At 38.5% G+C, this 23,471-nt stretch overlaps 1 protein-coding gene across 16 annotated transcripts in view; it reads left to right on the forward strand.

Annotated features, from left to right (window-relative positions):
- Window positions 1-23,471, forward strand: part of TENM3 (teneurin transmembrane protein 3) — a 1,601,892-nt gene that overhangs the window by 1,416,823 nt on the left and 161,598 nt on the right. For 9 of the 16 annotated variants that reach the window (XM_077477263.1, XM_077477264.1, XM_077477253.1 and 6 more), the window contains 3 exons: window positions 9,735-9,761; window positions 16,308-16,328; window positions 17,426-17,572. In XM_077477263.1, coding sequence (XP_077333389.1) covers window positions 9,735-9,761; window positions 16,308-16,328; window positions 17,426-17,572 — 195 coding nt within the window. The remainder of the gene's footprint in view (window positions 1-9,734; window positions 9,762-16,307; window positions 16,329-17,425; window positions 17,573-23,471) is intronic. The other 7 variants (XM_077477258.1, XM_077477269.1, XM_077477259.1 and 4 more) reach the window with 3 other exon arrangements.

A 23,471-nucleotide genomic window follows, 5' to 3' on the forward strand; every position in this document is an offset into this window, starting at 1 on the left:
ACACCTTTTGCCCACCACAGTGTGGGCGCAACACTGCTAATTGCATTTTGAGTTAATTTATTAGACTGAAGAGGTTCTTTATGAACTTAATTATCATTGAGAAAATTACATGTATGCACTACTGCTGTTCACTGATTGAGCACTGATTAAATTAATGTTTATATGTAATACTTGCAATCAGTGAGTGTAGTAATAGCAGCAGCTGATTTTTTTAGTTTTGTATTTTAACAACAATTGCAGTACTTCGTGCCCAGAAGCACTCGGTAAAGGGGTCTATACATTAAAGCAACGCTGTTTTAGAAATAAAAATATTTTATATTTTTAATGTGCCCACTTATAACAGCCAAACATTTGCTAGTATTTCAAATAAAATAAGAATGTTGCTCATTTGGACCAAGTTTTTTTTTTTTTAATTAAGGGGTTCTCAAAGTTGACCTATCGCCATGTCTCCACTGCAGATTGGATAGCAGCCTGCCATGCATTTACAATCCAGTCACCCAAAAGATATTTTGCATCTAATATCATCTACATACTGCTATGTTTAAGAATTTTTGGATGAGGGAGGGTGGAGCACATGAGCTCCAACTTACCTCAGGAAAGGGGGGGAGCATTGGATGAGAAGCTCCATGTATGATATTTTCTTCTCCTAGAGTGCCCAGCAAGATGTAAGGGGGGGGGGGGGGGGGTTACCAGAGGTGTATGGCTGGATCAGGCAAATGTTCTCTTATATCTTTAGGTGCTTTAGAGTTGCTCTGTTGCTTTTCCCCCCAAAAAAGGGGAAGCCTTGCTGTTTCAAGTGAAGATGCTTGATTCTTACTTCTCTGGTGGCTGGCGAATCTGTAATCCACTGTCCCCAGAAAATTCTTTAGCAGTAGACCCTTCTGGGGATTTCAAATACCTGTATACCTATGTTCATTCCGCCCCACTACAGAGTATTGCAGCTATATAGCAATAAAACACTTGTAATTGTGATCTGTTACTGTAAGGGGAGACAGCATGAAGTTCTGTTTTAGTTTCTAGACTCACAGGAAGGGCTGTAACAATTTTTGTGATAGCACATCATTCCCCCTGTAAACACAAGTATTGTGCTTAATGCTATAAAAGCAAAAAGGAGAAGCGCCTCTAAGTGCAGATGTAACAATATAATTATTATTGGTCAAACTCACATTTCACCAATGTAAAGCAGGCATGTCTAGGAAGTGTCTAAGAGGAGCCATCAGTGGTAGCTGTCATCAGAGACACAGGTACCAGCCATTGCAGTTCATCTCGATTACCGGAAGGTGGCCATGCTATGGTAGGAATCCTAGAACAAGGGTTGAGGCACTCGTGGATCGTGGCGTAAGGCGTGATGTCACTGGGCTCAATGCAGTTCAGAGCATGTGCATTGGGTATGTCTTGGCAGTCACGCTCCTTTGTCAAGCCTCCTTTTGTTTATGTATTGTGCTTACAGCTACTGCAACAGAGTGCAGCTTTAGCACAGGATCAGAAGGCCAGGGACTGTTCAATTCAGCTCCTGGACTTGGTGAAGGACCCCAGCTGATGTGACAGTTGGAGATTCCAGCTCAGAACCCCAATTTCACCAGCCAAAGCCATCTGAAACCTGGGACTCAACTGGTTAAAGTGATTGGAAGCTATTTCTGAAATCACATTCACATGTTAAAGCTAATAGGAGATTTTAGTGAGTGGATTTGGATCTTTGATTATGCTTTGTGGTTTTCAGCCAACAAAAAATATTTTTATCATGTCATCTGATCCACTATTTCAAATGTATGCAAATATTGATATTAAATTGGGGCAAGGAAAAATTAATCTCTTCTCTCATTCCCCCTGGTCTAATAAACTATTTGTGTGATTTCTGCTCTTAAGCTACAGTAACCCTTTTCCTGATCTCTGTGATAGCTGAGTAAAAGGATCGCACAGCATTTTAAGGATTATTGTAGGCAATCACTATTAGAATTTGCCTTCACTTATTTGCCTTAGCAATAGAACATGTGGTGCCTACTGCAGGGAAAAGGTGTGTTGTTATTAGGCTCAGAAACCACTTCTCTGCAACCTAAGCACATCAGTAAACTTATTAAATATTTGTGTGTGGGTTACTGGCATAAGACAGGTTTGCTTTAAATCATCGATGAGGCCAATTTAAAACATTACACTTCTCCAATTACATCAAGTAGTTTGATAGCCTGATATCTTTTTTATTTATAACTGCAAGTTGGAGGGTTAATAGGTGCATTTCAGGTAAACACCTTATCTACTGGCACCATTGGTCAATATTTTCTATTTGTTAAGCCTTTAATGTAAACACCAAATCCAATACCTGTCTGCTTTTATTCTGCGCTTCACAAAAACCTCTTGTTGACATCTACATGTTTTTGTCTCCCTTTTATTTTCCCATCAACCTATAACACAATAGATAAGTGTGCGAAATAAAATGTTTCTTATACAGCCAGGGTATTGATTTGCTAACCTCGAACAAAGTCATTTTCAAGCAGACATAGCTTTAACAAACACGTAGATGGAATTATGTCATAACATCGTAAAATTGTTCTTGTTGTCTTCACACAGTGGAGGCTACCATTTTATAGGCAGAGACAATCATTAGCTGAACATTGACCACTGATTCACTAGAACCCAAACATCTTGTAGTCAAGCGTAGTTTAAAGTGAGGGGTCCACCGGAACTGGAGAGAGGCTATTTTGTTACAAGGTTTGAGTTAAGGGGAGAAAAAAAAACCCACCTGCTGTGTGTCTGATGAGTTTCTGATTTATGTTGCTGCCGTTGTGTTTTGTTAGCATTGAGCACTAATAGAACTGGTGTGCCATTTATTGTTATTTTTCTGAAATATTGTTGCTTGTGGTCACAAGGGGAACAAAGCTCATTCTTGACCAAGTGCAAAGGACAAGTTTATAAGAAAAGTTTTGTTAAATTTTAGAATTGTCACAATAATGTTGTATATTTTATATTTTGCAAAATCACTGACCTTTCTATACCATATCGATAATTGTGTTTTTTTATTGTTTAATCAGGAGGCCGTCATAAGACATCCTGGGCTTTAAGTGGAGATATCTGCAGGCATCATTCAGATATCTTTCTATCTCACTATCTCATAGTGGCTGTTTAGCTGCTTGATTGCTTTTACAGATGGCAGGAAGGGATGTCCCCCCCCCCCCTCCTGCCACCCTCCGATGCTGACTGTGGTAGTTTACCATAGAGCTGACCATGGACCAGAAAGTCCACCAACCATCTCTGACTCTTAGGAAGCAACCTCATGATGTCACTTCCGGCACTGTCAGATGTAAACACTGCCGTTTTTTGTGCTGGGAATCTTGAGAGGGTTTTTTTTTTTATCTCAGGCTTTTCAGTATAGAGGAGAGTCTTGGGGGCCTATAGACCCCAGATCTCTCTGTAAAGAGGGCCCATCATGCCCTATTCCTATTACTTCCTATTATTTCCTATATTAAGGGCTGTTTACATTTCTTGTAATCGGAATAAAAGTGATTAATTTTTTTTTCAAGGAATAGTGTAAAAATAATAAAAATAAATGCCTCCATCCCCTCATGCTTGGACGCAGAAGCAAACACGTGTAGGTCGCACCCGCATATGTAAGCGGTGTTTGAAAAATTGCTGCGCAAATACGATGTGACATAAAAAATTGCAAAGACCGACATTTTATTCCCTAGGGTCTCTTCTAAATAAAAATATATAATATTTGGGAGTTCTGTCATTTTCTAGCAAAAAAGAAAAAGATTTTTACATGTATGAGAGAAATGTCAGAATTGGCCCAGATGGCAAGTGGTCAAGGGATGGTCAATGCTCAGAGGGTTTAAGCTTTAAAAATTTAAAAGAGCATTGGCCCTACATCTCCTTTAACCACTTGATACTGGGCACTTAAACCCCCCTCCTGCCCACACCAATTTTCAGCGCTGTCGCACTTTGAATGACAATTGCGCGGTCATACAACACTGTACTCAAGTGAAATTTTCATAATTGTTTTCCACAAATAGAGCTTTCTTTTGGTGGTATTTAATCACAGCTGGGATTTAATTTTTTTTGCTAAACAAACAAAAAAATCTGGAATTTATTTTTACAAAAAAAATCATGTTTCATAGTTTGTTATAAAATTTTGCAAACAGGTAATTTTTCTCCTTCATTGATATGCTTTGATGAGGCCGCACTGGTGGGCACTGATAGGCACAGTTAAGGCGGTACTGATGGGCACAGATGGGTGGCACGGATGGGTGGCACTGATAGTTACCACTGATAGATGGCACTGATGGGTGCCACTGATGGGCACTGATGGATGGCACTGGTGGGCATTAATCAGTGCTGCACATCAGTGCCACCTTTGAGGCAATGACGGGTGGCACTGTGGGCACTGATGGGTGGTGCTGGTGGGCACTGGTATGTGGCACTTGCAGGGGGCACAGGTGGGCACTGCAGAAGCTAGCCTCCCTTACGCTGTCAGTGCGAGGAGAAAAAATAGCTGATTACAGTCTCTGTTTACATCACGTGATCAGCTGTCATTGGCTGACAGCTGATCACGCGGTAAGGGGTCGGGATCAACCCCTTACTCGGATCTGTGATCCAGCGAGTCTCATAGACTCGCTGAACACAAAGCGAGCCATGTGCGCCCTGCAGGGGCGAGCAGGCTGCTCGGGCACGGAACGACATCAATAGACGCCATGCCGGCATAGCAGGGCATCTTAGTGGTTAAGTTGTTTTATGAAAGTAAAATATCTAGATAACAAGAGCTTCTTTTTAAAGTGGATGCAAGTCCGATTCATGAAATTTGAGTGAGTTGGGCACATATATCTGCAGTGTTTTCTTAGCTCTCTTCAAACCCCTATGTCCGGTAGCTTTCTCCTGCCCCGTTCTTGTGTTAGCAGCCTGAGAACGTCTGACAAGTTCTCCGACACAGGAGATAAAAGCAGCCTGAGTTTTGTGTTGGGGAAGATGATATAAATAGATTAGCACAGAGCTGAATGATTCAGCAAACCAGAGCTGAAAGTAGAGGGTGTGTGTGCCTTTCCTCCAATCAGCTGTCTTGGCCTGTATGCCCAGGCTTCACTGCATTGCTAACCAGGAAGAGAAAATCTCCTAACACAATCTGAACTTTCTAAAGAATATATAAAGCTGAAGACAGCAGATATACATGTAAAACTTATGTAAGAAGATTTGTTTCATCCCTATGTATCATCTGAGGCTGGTCACTTCACTTGGTATAGGAGAGAATTTACATCCACTTTAAGTGAAACTAATCTCTCACGTATATTTTGTTGTAGTTTTATCTGCTTACTAATATGCTTAAATTCCTCAATAAAATCAATAGAAGAAAAAGCCAGTTTTAGTAATGGGCCAACAAGAAAGATCATGGGGACCCATTAACTCATGAAGCTCTATGTTCTCTTTTTGTTAACTTTATGTTTAGCATTATCTCTCTGGTCAGCTGTCTCTGGGCAGCTGTATAATTGTAAGTTGTTTTGAATAACACAGTCGAGGTATCTTATTGTAATATATTCAATCATTTCTAAAGTCATATTATGCTGAACACAATAGTAAAATGTCATTGCAGCAACCAGCAGGATTACATGATATCTCAATAATTGATTTTTATCAATGTCAAAAAATAGGATTAGCAACTAAAGGCTGCCTTGTATTTGTCTTTGTTTGCTTATTATCACAATGGTATTCCTTTAAGAGTTAAAGCCAATATTTTATCACTTAAAAAAAAAAAAAGAAAATTTCCGGTCTCATTTTCCCAAACAAACAGTTAGTTTGATTTCCAATAAACAGTGTGTAATTTCCTGAAGATGTGTTACTGTTCACCTTTGCTTTATAAGATGCAATTCAGACATGATTCTGTTGCACCAATCCAATTGAACCATGTCCCAAGAGTATCCTCTTCTACATTAGACAACTACTATACATAACTTTGCTGGATGTTTTACATAATTGCCTGTGTCTGCTTGGAAGAATTGCTAGGTTGTGTGAGCATGCAGGAGAATTATTCCTCCCTAAAATGTCAGTTACTTGTGATCAGGCTCAAGGCATGGGGCTTGTAAATTAAAATGGCTGTGTTGTTATAGGCTGCCTTGAATCCAAGTGCTTTTAAGGCTCTCTACAGTTTCTGTTTGGTAATTTACACTGGTAAGAGCCTTTACTTGAAATATCTAGTAAAATCAGATTGCATTTTTCCAGCTGTGATTATGCTTGTTATTACAAAGGACAAAAGCAGCAATCAGTGCAATAGAGACTGACAAAAAGTATACCTTTTGCTTGGAAGTGTTTTGGGAGATTAGGAAGATCATTTGCAGGAAAATGTACGTCTGCATATCCCAAAAGGGGTCATGCTAAAGTCATTGAGCAGGTTGCAAGCCAACTATAAAAACACTATGGCCACCTGTGGCTTCCTTGTCAATTCTGATTTACATGTTATAGCTATATAGTAAACCACTAAGTTTGGGGTTCTGATAAAATGGGACGTTTACAGCTGGGGTCCTCGCATATTTGGGGCAGAGACTAAAAAGGGTTCCCCTGTCATGCATGACCACACTTGAAAGTGTTGCTGTCCTACATGCAGCAGAGGCATATATTTTCTAAGATACATTTTTTGTGCAATAGATGCACTTTCAGTGCCATATGGAAATGTAAAAGACATATTCACTTTATACAAACTAGAAAAAAGTGTAAACTTGGGCACATAAAGGTCCATGACAAAGAATGCAATTTTCTGTCGGGTAAGTTTTTGAGGGTGATAAACAGACAGTGGCAGGGTATATCCAATGTAGCAGAAGAAGTGTGGAGTATATAACTTACAGTTGGGTGTATAGCATGGAGTGAAGAATGTACACACAGTGTACAGCCCAGTGTACAGAGGATGTTAAAGGATAAAACGCTTTGCTGAAGTGCTATAAAGAAGCGTATCATTTTAGGTGTTTTAAGATAATAGGGACAGCATTGAATATTCTCTCTTAAAGTGGATGTAAACCTGATTCATGAAATTTGACCTAGGCACATATATCTGTAGTGTTTACTTATCTCCCTCCAAAGCCTTAGGTCCCGTGGCTTTCTCCTGCTCTGTTCTTTTGTCATCAGCATGATAACTTCTGACAAGTTCTCTGCACAGGAGATAAACGCAGCAGGAAATTTGTGCTGGGGAGGGTACTATAAATAGATTAGCAGATAGCTGGTCTATTTACAGCACAGCTCTGCAAGTATCTCCTCTCCTCTGCCTATGTGGAGGGGGATGTGTGCCTTTCCTCCAATTAGCTGTCACACAGTATATGCCAAGACTCCCCTCCCACTGCTGGAACAGGAACAAAAAGTTCTAATACAATGTTCACTCTCTAAACAGCATATTAAGCTGAAGACAGCTGGTATACATGTAAAACTTATGTAGGGAGATTTGTTTCATCTCTGTGTATCATATGAGACTGTTCACTTCATTGGGTATAGGAGAGGGCTTGCATCCACTTTAATGCAGGTTAATGGCAAAGAGCATATAGAAAAGAAACCTGTAACTTGCATGTAAACCGGGATCCAACACCAGCCAAACTTCCATTTCTCTGGAGCTGCCATTGAGTGTTAGATGGGCCACATACTTTTTAGCTTAATTGCACAATATCTTTTATTCTTACAAATATTCCTAAAACAATTTTTTATAGTGTGAGGATGACAAATGACGGCTTTAGAGCGGGCGCGCATCAAGGAAGTTTTGTGTTTGCCGTGTCCCCTGGAGACAGGCAAACACAGATCGCTGTAAACGGCCAATCACAGCGGCCGTTTACATTGCGATCGGCGTGTCCAATGTGAGATGATCTCATATGTAAACATATGAGATCACCTCTCAGCGCCACTCTCCCTCCTCACACAGACAGCGTGTGAGAGGGGAGAGATGAATGGCTGCAGCGGCCGTAAGTGGGAATTTTTTTTTTTTTTAAAGTGCCATCCGCCCCAGTGCCATGCTCCCCCAGTGCCATCCACCCCAGTGCTACCTGCCCCCAGTGCCACCTGTTAGTGCTATCTGCCCCCAGTGCTATCTGTCCCCAGTGCCACCTGTTAGTGCCATTTGTCCCCAGTGCCACGTGTCATCAGTGCCACATATTAGTGCCATCTGTCATCAGTGCCACCTGTCAGTGTCACGTGCCATCTGTTAGTGTCATGTGTCATCAATGCCACTTATCAGTGGCAGCTGTCATCAGTGTCACGCATCATTGGTGCCACATATTAGTGCCATCTGTCATCAGTGCCACGTATTAGTGCCACGTGTCATCAGTGCCACATATTAGTGCCATCTGTCATCAGTGCCACGTGTCATCAGTGTCACGTATAAGTGTCATCATTGCCACGTATCAGTGCCATCTGTCATCAGTGTCAATTGTCATTGTCCTGGTGCTCCAGGGCCTTCAAAAGTGTTAAGTGTAGATAGTCAACAAGTTAGATGTGTAATTTATGCTCCTAGAACACCTGATGGCGCTCCCTGCATGTTGGGCCTCTCTATGTGGCCAGGCTGTGAAAAAGTCCCACACATGTAGTATTGTAATATTCAGGAGGAGTAGCAGCATTTTTTTGGGGGTGTCATTTGTGGTATACACATGCCATGCGAGAGAAATAACCTATTACAATGACAATTTTGTGGAAAAAAATGAAAAATCTTAATTGTGCAAAGAATTGTGGGGAAAAAATGACAACATCAAAAAGCTCACTATGCCTCTTACTAAATACCTTGGGATGTCTACTTTCCAAAAAGGGGTCATTTGGGGGTTATTTGTACTTTCCTGGCTTGTTCGGGTCACAAGAAGTGAGATAGGCCACCAGTACATCAGATGTGATCAATTTTGTATGATTCCCACTACAGCTTGTAGACTCTCTAACTTTCACAAAGACCAAATAATATCCACTAATTTGGGTTATTTTTACCAAAGATATGTAGCAGTATAAATTGTGGCCAAAATTTATGAAGAAAAATTAATAATTTGCATAATTTTGTCACAGAAACAAAGAAATATGTGTGATTTTTTTCAAAATTTTCGGTCTTTTTTTAATTTATAGCGCAAAAAATAAAAACCCCAGAGGTGATCAAATACCAGCAAAAGAGAGCTCTATTTGTGGGAAAAAAAGGACAAAAAAATCATTTGGGTACAGTGTTGCATGACTGAGTAATTGTCTTTCAAAGTGTGAGAGCACCGAAAGCTTAAAATTGGTCTGGGCAGGAAGGGTGTTTAAGTGCCCAGTAAGCAAGTGGTTAAAAGGAGTAAAAGGATATAAATAGTGTATTTGAGCATAAAGTGTGATCAACAAGATACTGTATATTTGGGGGTTTATCACATTTGTTACTTAAAAAGCCAAATCATTTTGACTAAATATTTATAACCTACATAGGTTTGGTGTGCACGAATAGCGATAGCCTTCCTTGTATAGGAATAAGAAGTATGCAGTCCCCTGGTAGAAAAAAAATATAGTACACATTTTTCTTGTCCCTGCATGGGTGGTCAGTTGGTATTAACAATCTATAAATCATCATCTACATTTCCATCTACAAATCATTATTTTCTTTGTAGTCTGTAGAATAAGCTATAATCTCTGATATGGAAATGCATATCCCATACCCCATACTGATCTAACATTGATATTCTCTTTACTAACCTCAGATGCTCTATTATTCTGCATGCCTTTGCTAACAGTTAATGTCTTGAAATGTCTGTCTTGTTCTTTCCCCCCTTCAACTTCACAAGCTCACTATTTGGATAAAATAGTTAAAGGTACTGTATTTTTTCTATTTGTTTATCCTTCAACAATTGGAGTATATATACACCTATATTTACCCCAATTTTTATATGTTGTACAATCTTCAGCTAAATACCATTAACATAAATCCCACCTTCCTTTCGTCAATTTGAACAATGCTGTTTGTACGTGTGCATTATTACATGTATAGCATTTGCTGATCTTTTTATTGTGTTTTATACTTTTGTTTTTTCTTTGTGTTAAATTTTATTATTTTTACAAGTGCATTACCTCTGCTGGTTTGAGAAGGGATGAAAAATACAGACATTTAGTATTTCATTAAATTGATTTGTCCTGTAACTGCTCCAGTATTGTGGAGCTCTATCTGCTCAGGATTTTGAGTACAATTCCAGTGAGGCTAAACTCGACCCTTGTTATGTTGGAATTTAGTTAATGTGGGAAAAATATGAATATATGAATTGCAGCAGCTTGCTATAATTCTTAAAATGTTTGCTGCACTAAAAACAGTCATAATGTGCAAGTTATTTATACATCAAAAAAAGAAAAAACTAATTTTCACTCTTTTGTTTCCTTGCTATTCTGTAATAGAACCATGCATGCCTAAGTATTGCAAATTTAGGCTTGACATTTCTTTTTTATTTCAAAGTTTTCTTAATTTGATATTACTTAATGAGTTATTTAAAAAAAAACATATAGACATTTAACTTCCCAGCAATTAAAATACTCCAGCTATTTTTATATTGAATGCATTAGCTTCTTCAGTTAGCCATTTAATTGATATTTTTTCTCCTTTTTTATTCCAAATGAGTGTAACCTTCATAGGTTTTTTTTTTTATTATGTTGATCATACATTTGTCCCATGCTCTGTCGCTTTCATTAGTTTCAACGTTTAATCAGAAAGAGGAGGTTAGTTAAATAATTATCTTTTATACATTTCAACATAAAAATTTTACTTTAATATACAACATTTTTACACTTTAATCATTTTAATAAATGAGTAATATTGATAAAATACTAAAATACATTTATAAATATATATCTATAGTAAATTTAGACTGGCTTATCAAACTTGAGACCAATACTGCTTTTTGAAACTGGAGTATATTGTTTAGTTTGGAGGAATATGTGGGTATACAAATTGCTTTCTTAAAGGCAACATTTTGAAGGTAATCAAGCAGAAATAGCCTGTAAATGTGAACCTTTTCTCTTTTGAAAACACAACTTTACAAAGATGTTAATAAAAAATAAAAATAAATAAAAGGCTTAAGAGCTTCATTATATATAGCACAAGCTGAATTTTTGAAGAAATTAATAAATACATGTCATAATTTCTTTAATGCAATCAATCAGAGTCATTTAAATGTTCATATTGTATGTTCCTTGCCAATTTCTATGAAATTATTATTGCTTCACTACAATTTAATTAACTTTTTTGAGGATTTGTATAGGCAGGTGCAGAGCGTTTAGTTGGGGCTTATTCAACACAGCCTGCAGTGGCAAAATGAATGTGCTCATCCAATCCAATTTTATAGCTTTACTCGTTGTGTCTGTTTAATTGTAACTTAATGCAGATTCTAAAAGGAAAAAATATTAGGAATGCTACCAAAGTCACGTTGGCAAATTGCAATGCAAGTCAAAGGCAGCCATCTTTAATACTACCATTCAACCATAATGCATACCCTTTTGTAAATGCAGAAGTTCCACTAAATCAATAAAATCTGTTTGGATGATCAAAAAATTAAGGTTACTGGAATATCCATTATGACATATATGTACATTTTGGTGCATAATATAATCATAATCATTTGACTTTAGTGTAATTAATTGCCCCAAATCTTGTAGTCTTGACTATGCTGAATTCCTTAAAGATGGCCGCCATGAAGGAGCCTCTTGGAACTGCTGTAATGTTGCTCTATCCTTTGCATCGCTCATTCCCTAAAAATGTGGCCCGTGTGTGCATGTTCCCCAAAAGTTGCCATTGTGTCTTTTGTTGCTGTGTATTTAAAAAAAAACCTTCAGTCTGAAATTGATGGCCTAACACGCCTTTGCCAAAAATGCTGTTGCAGGGTGAGCACTTTCACTTTAATGGATTCCTAATACACCTTTAAAAATGTCAGCGCTGTAATTTGCTTATTAATGTCACATTGACCTACAACGAATGTTACGTCCCCAACTGAACAGGTTAACTAAGACAGCAGCCCTCTCATCTCTGAAGGTCCTAATTATAAAGCGGAAGCAAGCCCATTAGAACATTCTGTATCAAGTTATGCAGGGATAAAAGTCAATTAGGAACCACATTTTAAGGAAGAAATAAAAAAGCAACGGGCACATTCAGCTTTATAAAGTACTTTGCCTTAAAATCTGCTCACTAAGCACATTCCGCCTTCCAATTTGCAAAGATAACTCTGCTAATAATTAGACTGGAGTCAGGGAGACATAATATCCTTATTAATAACTGGCAGGCCAGGTTTCATATTGTTAGTAAAATGAAATCAAAAGCCACTGTTCGCTTTTAACCAACTAAAAGGGATTGCATCTACTTACTGACCAAGTCAAATATGCAAAAAATTTTGACTTTACGTAGATACCATACAGTGGGAATACTAAAAGCCAAACAAGTTTACACTCGTTCATTCACAAAGGCAAATAGACTTCACTTTGCAAGAGAATTTTTCCTTAGCCTAGTGCATGAAGTAAAACCCTGCTGGCTCCTATAATCCAGCCATGTGCAAATGAAAGTAGGTTGTAAAGTTTTTTTCCATGATGGGGTATTTTGTGCAATAGGGTATTCTGTGAAAATTTCTTTTGCAAAGTAAACAGACAATTTTTTACACACACACTCCAATTATTATATTAATATTTTGGATCTATTTTTCATTGCAAGTTAATCCTGCGATAACCTGCATAATCTACAGTTTACAAAGCCACAATAATATATAGCTCTGAACTCCTATTCACATATACCATGGGGTCTGTAGATTGAAGCATATTTGCCTGGATACAGCTTTCCTTTTATATGTGTATGGTGAGGTTAAAAACACCTAATAGCAAGTCATATACAAAGGTGTCATATAATATATTATATGTGTGTGTTGCCAATTCCAAAAAAGTTGGGAGGCTGTGCAATACCTACATAAAAACAAAATACAATTTGAAAATTTCATAGAAGAGCTACCAAGTGTTTAAACAGAGAAAGTATACTATTTTAGGAAAAAAATAAGATAATTTTAGAATTGATGGCAGCAACACATCTCAAAAAGTTGGGACAGGGCAACAAAAAGCTGTGGTAAAGGGAGTGGTACTAACAAGAATGATCTGGAAGAACATTTTGCAACTAATTAGGTAAAATTGGCAGCAGACAGTAATGTGATTGGGTATAAAAAGAGCATCTTAGAGTCCGGGGAAATGGTTCATGTTTACCGCGGTGTAGCATCCCCTCTTCTTTTAACAACACTCTGTAAATGCCTGGGATATGAATAGATCAGTTGCTGGAATTTTGGCAGAGGAATGTTGTCCCATTCTTGTCTGATATAGGATTTTACCTGCGCAACAGTCCTTTGTCATATTTTTCGTTTCAAGAAGCGCCAAATATTTTCAATTGGTAAAAGGTCTGGGCTGCAGGCAGGTCAGTTAAGCACCCAGACTCTTCTCCTACAAAGTCATTCCACTGTCATAGATGCGGTTTGCAGTTTAGCATGGTCCTGCTGGAATATGCAAGGCCTTCCCTAAAAAAGATGTCAACTGGATGAGAGCACAAGCTGTTCTAAAACCTGCATATAACTTTCAGCATTAATGGTGCCTTTTCAGATGTGCAAGCTGCCCATTCCATTCCCATAACTGAACCCCCATACCATCAGAGATACAGGCTTCCATGGTTGCCAAGAAGAATGTCAAATTTCGATCTGTCTGACCACAGGACCATTTTCCACTTTGCAACACACAATTTTAAATGCACTTTGGCCCAGAGAATATGGAAGCATTTCTGGATCATGTTTGGCTATGGCTTCTTCTTTGTAAGATAGAGCTTAACTTGCATTTATTTGATGGCATGGAGAACAGAAAGTGATTTTTGGAAGTATTCCTGAGCCCATTCAGTGATGTCCATCACAGAATCGTGCTTGTTTTTTATGCAGTGCCGTCAGAGGGCCAGAAGATCACGGCATCCAATATTGTGTTTCAACCTTCTCTATTGCGTACATCTGTAGATTCTCAGCATCTTTTGCTGATATTATAGATTGTAGAAGATGGTATATTTAAAATTTTTGCAATTTTACATTGAGGATCATTATTCTAAAATTGTTCGACAATTTTTAGACTGAGCTTTTCACAGAATGATGGATCTCTACCAATCTTTACTTCTGGGACACTTTGACTCTAAGGCCGCGTACACACGGGCGGATTGTCTGCCCAACTAAGTTCGGCAGACAATCCGACAGACAAGTCCGTTCAAAATTAACATGAACGGACTTGACCACACACGATGAGCAGACAGTCCGCTGAAAGCGTGCGTGATGACGTGTACAGCACGTACGACGGGACTAGAAAAACGACGTCCTATACACTGCAATGCAACCTTCGGCCGTGTAAACCCTTTCTGAGCATGCGCCATACTTAGTCCGTCCAACTTGCCTACACACGAGCGGACTGTCCGCTGAAACCAAGTTTGGACGGACAAAACCAAGTTTGAACGGACTGTCTTACGGAAATTCCGTAAGACTTTGTTCGTCAGACTGTCCGCTGAAAAAGTCAGCTGAAGCCCACACACGAGCGGATTGTCCACTGAAACACTGTTCAGCGGACTAAGTTGAACAGACAATCCGCCCGTGTGTACGCGGCCTAAGATGCTCTTTTTACACCCAATCATGTTACTGACCTGTTGCCAATTAACCTAATTAGCTGCAAAATGTTCTTTCAGATCCATCTTGTTAGTACCACTTACGTTGCCATTTTTTTTATTGTCCTGTCCTAACTTTTTGAGACATGTTACTGCCATCAATGTCAAAATACCTTTTTATTTTATTTTTTATTAAAATAGTACAATTTCTCAGTTTTCTATTTTCTATTGTGAATAAAATATGAGTTTATGAGACTTGCAAATCATTGCATTCTGTCTTCATGTAGATTTTACACAGCATACCACCTTTTTTTAGAATTGGGGTTATACGTTCTATATGTTCTGCAGCAACCAATCAGAAACAGACTTTTAAATTACAGGATTTTATTGGTGACTGCGGGCACAACATTTCTGTAGCATCACCTTCAAGCCCCATTAACAGTACACTGATGTCCTTAAAAGGAACCTAAGATAAACATGAAGAGGTCTTCATCTGAAAGTGTTAGTTGTCATGCTAGGTGTCTTGCTTTAATATATTATAGCACAGACTTAGGACAAGTATACAAACAAGTGATCTAGATACTTTTCTCACTTTCCTAGTCTGTATACTTTATCTGGGTCTTTAATTTAGCAAGTTTTAAAGCCAGCTAGCTTTAAATGATACATTAGGGCTTGTGTCAATGGGCTTTTGTTCAGATCAGGGGTGTTTAGCATTCCCATACAAGTCTATGGAAATGAAAAACCCAATTGAAGCAGTTAAGAAGGAGGTCAATTACTGGTTACATGCACCTGTTAATGATTTCTGAATGGGGAGTCTTCAACTGATGGCGGCAACACAAGCCCTCATTGTGTTACTGTATGATTGACATTTCATGCACTAGCATGGTGTAGTATGGCAAGCGAATAATATTTTATGAGAGGATCAAGAACATGAAAAGTTTGTACCTAAAGAAAGCATTTATGATATCTAAAAGTCCCAGTCTAAACCAGTACAATTTCAGCTATCTGTGGATAAAAGTATCCCCTGTTTAAAAGTTTAAGCTTTTACCCCTACAACTCCAAAGAGAAACTTATTAAAATATTAAAACTGAATAGGTATAGTAAGCAGCAGATGAACAAAACTGAGTTAATGGGCCCAATTTCACAGGAATATCTTATTGTCCAATTTTAGCCAAAACTTGTATTTTGAGCTTTGAACAATGTTTACGAAGGTTATATCCTCTGTCAAATTTTAGTGTTTTTTTCCGGTCCTCTTGGTCTGTATCATGGCAGTTGCCATCTGTAATACTTGTGCAAGTGTATTGCAGTGTTCTGGTTTGTACACTGTGCTTTACAACTATTGGGCTCCATGTTATATGTGAATGAATAGGCTCATTACCTACCTGTTTAATATCGGACATAGCATATGCATTTACACATTGTTACATGTAAAATCCAATGTTTAAGCTGTACATATTTATCTGACCGAGGCCATTCTCAGACAGTAACAAAATAAATCTATTTTTCTTTTGCTTTTAAAGTATCTTGGTACAAGCGCTGCTTTATAGTCTTCAATCAGATAAAAAGAAAAATAACAAATTATCATTTCTACTTTTGTTTTGTTTATCGTGATACTTTTATATGTATTGTCAGCCTTGAAGACTTTTGAAGCATATTTTTGCTAATAACCCAGTCTTTTAAATTATTGTCATTTGTTTCATAAATTTTCCCTTCTTGCTCATAAAAGCAGACAAGATAGGATATAAAGGTAACCCACTGCAAAGGCCATAGGGAGACTGTCACAAAGAAAACCTCACTTTCTGCTCTATGTCTTGAAGCACGTCACAGCCGTGTTTTTGTATAGTCTTCTCAATGTCTCTTCTTGTGGTCCTTATGGTATTTCATTTTGTCCGTCCTGAGTAACCAGAATTGCACAGCTCCTACGTTAAGTTGGAAATCTTGTCAGTCCTGTCCCCTCCGTTTGCAGCCTGATCCCTCCAATGTCTGTTAGATTAGTCGCTAAGCTGCTTCACTTTATTTCTCAGCTTTTGCTTCTTATGTGAAAAAGGAATGTACTCTCAGCATAAAGTACCATCACTGCCACCGGCGGGTACTTTGTGCAACTATGGAAAGCACTGTAAATTCACATGAAGTCTTTGACCTCCTGGGACCAGATAATATGGCTTTTTAGATATAATCAATAAAAAAAATAATAATCGGCTTATTGTGTATCTCAATAGTGCTTACTGGCTGCATTTGTACATCACTGGTACTTATTTATTCAAATATCTGAAGGTAAAACTGTTCATGTTTATGGGGACCAGTCAGATTCTTCATTGCATTCTCCCAGTGCAGTATGGGAAAAATCAACGAAGGACACGATTGGGTGCTATGGGAAATAAGAATTGTTCTTCTTTTAAGCAAATTTAATAAATAATGCCAAGTGTGTGTAATGACTGCAACCTGTCCTGCCATCGAATGGTGGGCTATCTGTGCATCATACAGACTAACAGTCATAGATCAGCCAGTCTTGTTTTTGTTTTTCTAAAAACAACCCTTAATTTTACCAGATTTCAAATTGTTTTTATATTGAAATAAAAGGAAAATAAGAAATTAGCTGTCCTATCTGGTCATCAGGATGCTGGTGTCCACAGGTTTCCAGTGCCGGTGGTGAAACCACAAATTACCAAGACTTCTTAGGAGTTTATGATCTGTGTAGTATAACTCTGTCACTTTATGTGTTGTTACAGTGTTTATGCTTTTTTATGAAGGCCTGTAAGTGTCCTATGTTTTGTTCAATAAAATTGGAGCTTAGTGGAATCCCCAAATCATGTCATGACTTTCCTTATGTCTGTGTCTTGGCAGAAGGCTGCCCGGGACTCTGTAACAGCAATGGAAGATGCGCATTGGATCAAAATGGATGGCATTGTGTGTGCCAGCCGGGCTGGAGGGGAGCAGGATGTGATGTTGCCATGGAAACCTTGTGCACTGACAGTAAGGACAATGAAGGAGGTAAGATGAAGTTTCCTCCTTTTTTTTTTTTTTTACATCTATTTACTTTTGATGGGGATATGACATTTTGTCAGCACACCTCATTGTTATATGAAATGGATTCTTACCAAACCGAAACTTGCTATTTTTTCAGCTACATTCAAATCTCTCTAGACACTATGATGTGGGCTTCTGATGACCTTTTTTTCAGTTTAAAACTGATGCTTAAAGATACATTTTGAACAAATGCCTCTAAGCTTCAGCTTTTTTTTTTTTTCAAAGCAGTTTGTTCTTATTTTGATTTCTTTGTACTTGACCTGCTGTATGGGGAATTTGAGGATGATAATGAGTTGTACTGAAGCTGTGTTGATGTCTAAGCTTTTTGGACTTTATTATTATTCAAAATGCCAACAGGTCCGAAATAGCACGATCTGTTGTATTTAGAAGGATGTTTATATTTTAAAGCAAATGCATGCTACTGAAGGGTATAAGGAAATGGTGACAAGTTACATGACGCTGAATTTATCCTGAGCTGAAAAGGAAAGTGTATACTATAACTGTTCATTTTCCTTGGAGTGTGCCCTGGTGGGTGGATGCGAAACTTCAAAAGTTGCTTGGCAACCGTATATTTCACAAAAGGGCTGTTGCTTCTTCTAATATGTATGAATCATCACTTATAAAATTATAGTAAAAGTCTTAAAGTAGAACTGTCTGTTATGTATATACATCATATATACTGTCATGCATTACCCCTTGATAGATATGGTAATTGTAAAGCAGTTAAAAAATAATAGTATATAATTTAAACAAATCAGTTTTTCACTTTGAATATCTGGCCCAAATTATGTCTGTTAACTTGACACAGATTGTTTGTTTGTTTCATATTATTTAATGTCCACAACAAATATTTTTTACATAATAGAAGCATCTAAAATGTAACTGCACTTTCTCTTAAATTATACATTTGTATATTTGTCCTAATGCCATGTAGACACGGTCGGATTTTCCGACGGAAAATGTTTGATGTTTGTCAGAAATTCTGACCATGTGTTGGATCCATCGGACATTTTCCCTCGGAATTTCCGCCACACAAAATTCTGCATCTCAAATTTTCCGACAACAAAATCCATTCAGATGCACAAATTTCTATGCATGCTCAGAATCAAGCTTGTTTGAACCAACATCTGTCGAAAAAACCCCATGGATTTTGTTGTCGGAATGCCCCATCACGTGTACGCAGCATAATAGTCCCTCTCCATTATTACATTTTACACAGATTAGTACTGCCTGCAGAATTCAGTATATTGTTGCACTCTGAAAACCACAGCTCCCGTTCCCTGTTCAGCCCAGTGCAAGTCTTCTGTCTCCAAACAGCTCCCTCTAGTGTTGTCTTAGAGTATCACACTTGCTGCCTTAAATACCCATTCATTTTCTCAGATATTTTTTCCTGACCAGTCAGAAGAGATGATGTCTGATGTATGAATGCGTTGCATGGACAAATCCATGAACGCATGCTCTTAGTGCCACTGGAAGTGCCATCGGAAGCTGCTTGCCTTTTCCCTATCTTCACATAAATGAAACATTTGTCACGTTTCAATCAGTGTCACACAGTGACACAATGCACTTGCTTACTTCTCAAACACGCAAAGGAGATGACATGACCATTGTCACAAGGGATTTTCAGTTGTTTTACATGCTACTATTCTGATCATGTTTTTCTTTGACCCAAAAAATGCAATAGAAAAGTAAAGTCTATGCCACACGTATATTTCAGACCACAGGGAAAAATTATTATTTTCATAGCGTTGGTCATTCAGAAAAATTCACAGTCTTAGTCAATCAGACAGTTAACCACTGCTTTTGTAATGCTGAACAAAAAGCTTGATTTATTGGCATAATTATTTGATAAGTCACAGTTTATAGCAAGGATGTATCTCATGTTTGCTTTACTTTCTGTGCTGGGCTGTTGATGTTTCTGACCAGGTAGAAGTACTGGCTTCTGCATCTCCTTTTGAGAGTGTCACCACTTACAACATACTGTGAAGCAGTCACAATATGGAAAGATGCCTCATAGAGCCAATAGAAGTAAAAACAGGTTCTGATGGGTCTACCATAAATTGATCCTTCCTTAACCACTTAAGCCCAGGACCATTTTGCTGGCCAAAGACCAGAGCACTTTTTGCGATTCGGCACTGCATCGTTTTAACTGACAATTGCGTGGTCGTGTGATGTGGCTCCCAAACAAAATTGACATCCTTTTTTTCCCACAAATATAGATTTCTTTTGGTGGTATTTGATCACCCCTTTTATTTTATTTTTTGCACTATAAACAAAAAGAGCGTCAATTTTGAAAAAAAGCATTCTCCCCCGGGGTGATCTATGTAAATTGCAAGGATTTTAACAAACTTTCTTGAGGATTCCTACTTTTTTGTTCTAAAGAAAAAGGTGGTTGTGCAAAATTAATGTGAATGAGAGTGATTTATTATTATAATTATTATTTAGCTGCTGCAATTGCAAGATTCTAATGGAAAGGGGCTGGGTCTGCATAATTCTAGACATTTACCTTTGGAAGTATCTCACCAAAAAATTACTTTTGGTTGCACAGGATGCCCAACACCTGATTTGTATCTTAGTGCAGACTTCTTGAAAAATCAGTGAGCCAATTACACATGCAGGAAATGGCTTTTCTGGGGGGTGTTCTGTGCACCATCTGTATATAGAATGCCTCCAAGTCGCCATTGTGTATTGCATTTTACAGAAAATTACAGTGATGCAGATTGAGAAGGTAACTTAACAATTAAATTACAATGTGACTTGTGTTGCAATTGTATCTGCTAAATATATTTGTTGCTATTTTTTTTTTCCAATGAAAGTGGAGCTACCCTTTAACCGCTTGCCGACCAGCCGCCGCAGTTGTACTGCGGCAACATGGCTCGGCTGCTCGGATCACCATTATGTCACTCTCTGGTGGCCACTAGGGGCTAACTTTTGTGCAAACCAATTAATATTCGCTTATTGCGATTTCTTTTTTGGGGGGGATTTTTTTTTACCAAAAATATGTAGAAGCATGCATATCGGCCTAAACTGAGGGAAAAAATGTTTTTTTTTTTATCTTTTTGGGGGGATATTTATTATAGCACAAAGTAAAAAATGATGTGTTTTTTTATTTTTTTCAAAATGGCCCTTTTTTTTGTTTATAGCACAAAAAAATAAAAAACGCAGAGGGGATCAAATACCACCAAAAGAAAGCTCTATTTGTGAGGGAAAAAAGGACGCCGATTTTGGTTGGGTGCAACATCGCATGACCACGCAGTTGTCAGTTAGAGACGCAGTGCCAAATCACAAAAAATGCTCTGGTCAGTAAGGGGGTAAAATATTTTGGGTCTGAAGCAGTTAAAAGAAACCACAATGAGAGCAACATAGAGGCTGCCATTGCTGACCACTTATTTTAAAAATACGAATTGCCTGTCACTTCAGTTTGAATTCCATATGAGTCGCGTACCAGGAATAAGTACGAAGATAAGGACTTGACTTTCCTGATCTGTATATTTGTTCCAGGTCTGCGATTCATAAAGATATGAAGATATTGCTTCGGTCTAACATCTTCAGACAAGGAGCAGCAATGGCAGCCCCCATATTTCTCATTTTACAGGTTTACTTTAATTTGCATTTTTGCCCGAGTATTTAATAGCGGCAGTATATAGAATTTCCTGATTATATCCTCAATAAAATAGTGTGATAAATGTGAGGGACCTGCTGTGGATTTCTCTGATAATCTTTCTCTAAACATACTCTGTAAACAGCAAAGCAGTTTCATTATAACCATCCCAAAAGCATTAAAATATTTTCCGCATTCACCGGCCGCATTTGTACCTTTATAATGTAGACTTAGGCATTTATGCCACTCAAAGGCATTCCAAACAGGAATATTGCATCTTATTTAAGTAGCCCTGGAGTGCTGTTAGTGATTACAGCTCTGGCCATTTCAGGCTGCAGCTGATTGGATTGTGTGCAGCACATAAGCATTTCTTTGTAAGACGGGGGATTTATTTATTTCAATTCCAATCTCCTAAGCACAGTTTGCTTCTGAAAAGAATTTCCATGATACGTATTGCAGCCATTGCCAAAACTCCAGGGGGCAGCAAAACTTCTAGGAGACTCACCCAATGACCTGCTATAAGTCTGCAGTCGAGTCTCTCCACAATTACTTAAACAAGCAGCTTGTGCTACCGGCACACTTTAAGCACCACTCAGCAATCATCAGGGCAAATCTGCTGAGACAGTCAAGTGAGAATTGTGCCTTGCAAATACATCTGTGTATGTATGTGTTTTTTGTTTTTCTTTTCATATTGTTCCTGTTTTATGCTTTTATATAAAGGCTAGTGTGTAGGATAGAAAGCCCTGTACATTCCTGATCACGTTTCCGGCTGGGCCTTCCTCAGAGAATTGTACATGCTATTAAAACAGTCATTCAACAAAATGACAGGGCATCAACATTGTCAAAAATCAATCTTTAAGGCGTATATTTATTAGGCAAAAACTAAGAAATGACATTCTATTTATGAGGTCAAAGAGCTGCTGTGAGTTTTAAAGTATGTATGTGATTGTGTCCATCTGCACATACTGAAATATTTAGAGTATATCTAAAGCCAAAAGATTTTCTCTTATTCCGTGTACACACGGTTAGACTTTTTGGCAGAAAAAGTCAGACGGAATAATTTCATTGGATATTCTGATCATGTGTGGGCTTCATCTGACCTTTTTTTTGAAAATCCTGATGGACCTAGAAATAGAACATGTTTTAAATCTTTTCGAATGAATCAATTCCTACCGGGATAACCATTCGTCTGTATGCTGTTCCGACGGACCAAAAACGACGCAAGGGCAGGTATTGGCTACTGGCTATTGAACTTCCTTTTTCTAGTCCCATCGTAAGCGTCGTACTTTGGTGTGATGGTGTGTAGGCGAGTCCGTTTCAGTGCAACCCCGTCGGAAAAAACGTCAGAGTTTATTCTGACAGAAGAAACGGTCGTGTGTACGTGGCATTCGTTTTGGATAGAGTAGGGGAGCATTAAAATGACTGTATTTTTTATTGTCTTTGTCACATTGAGGAAATTTCCCATTTACTATATGTCCTGTGGGCACAATAGAAAGAAATTCTCCAAACTAAGGCAGTCTTTTCCGATCAGAATAATCAATGTATAGTAAAAAACCCATTCAACCGATATGGAACACACATGAATTGGATTTATACCAATAGTTAAAAGAGAAGTATGGGATTTGTTTTTTTTGTTTTTTTTTTAATCATACTTACCCAGGTGGATCCAGCATCGGTCCGATGCTGCATCTGTCCCTCGCTAACTCTAAGCCCTTGTTCACACGGTCGGGGATTCCGACAGAATGTGTCTGATCGGACATACTCCGTTCATGTGTAGCCTACTCTGACGGACAAAGTGCCACGCATGCTCAGATCAAATTCCTAGACCAAAGCTATTGGCTACTAGTCTGAACGTAGTCCCGTCGTAAAGAAATAACGTCATCACGTTATGTACAATCGGATTTTCCAACAACTTTGTCCGACCGTGTGTATGCAACAGTTTCGGACAAAATCCAACGGATTTGGTTGTCAGAATGTCCAACCGTGTGTACAAGGGCTAACACTGAGAACCGAGTGATTGAACGCTGCCAACCACTAGGTTCTCACAGCTCCATGAGCATAGAGCTGGCCGGTCACCTGACCTCTGCTCTGCCCCCAACCGCATGCTCACTGGAGTGCTGGGCTGTGCAGGGGGGCATAAGCGTATGGCTCAAGCTCTAAGTCTGAGCCAGGTTCCAGTGCAGGCATGTGGACAGATCTCGTACTATATATTTCTCGAGCCTGGCTGGGATCTCTGGCATCACCTGACAACAGACTTCAGCC

Source organism: Lithobates pipiens, unplaced genomic scaffold (genome assembly GCF_037356315.1).
Source record: "Lithobates pipiens isolate NorthernLeopardFrog02 unplaced genomic scaffold, aLitPip1_a1.2 Scaffold_13, whole genome shotgun sequence".
Classification (NCBI taxonomy): domain Eukaryota; kingdom Metazoa; phylum Chordata; class Amphibia; order Anura; family Ranidae; genus Lithobates; species Lithobates pipiens.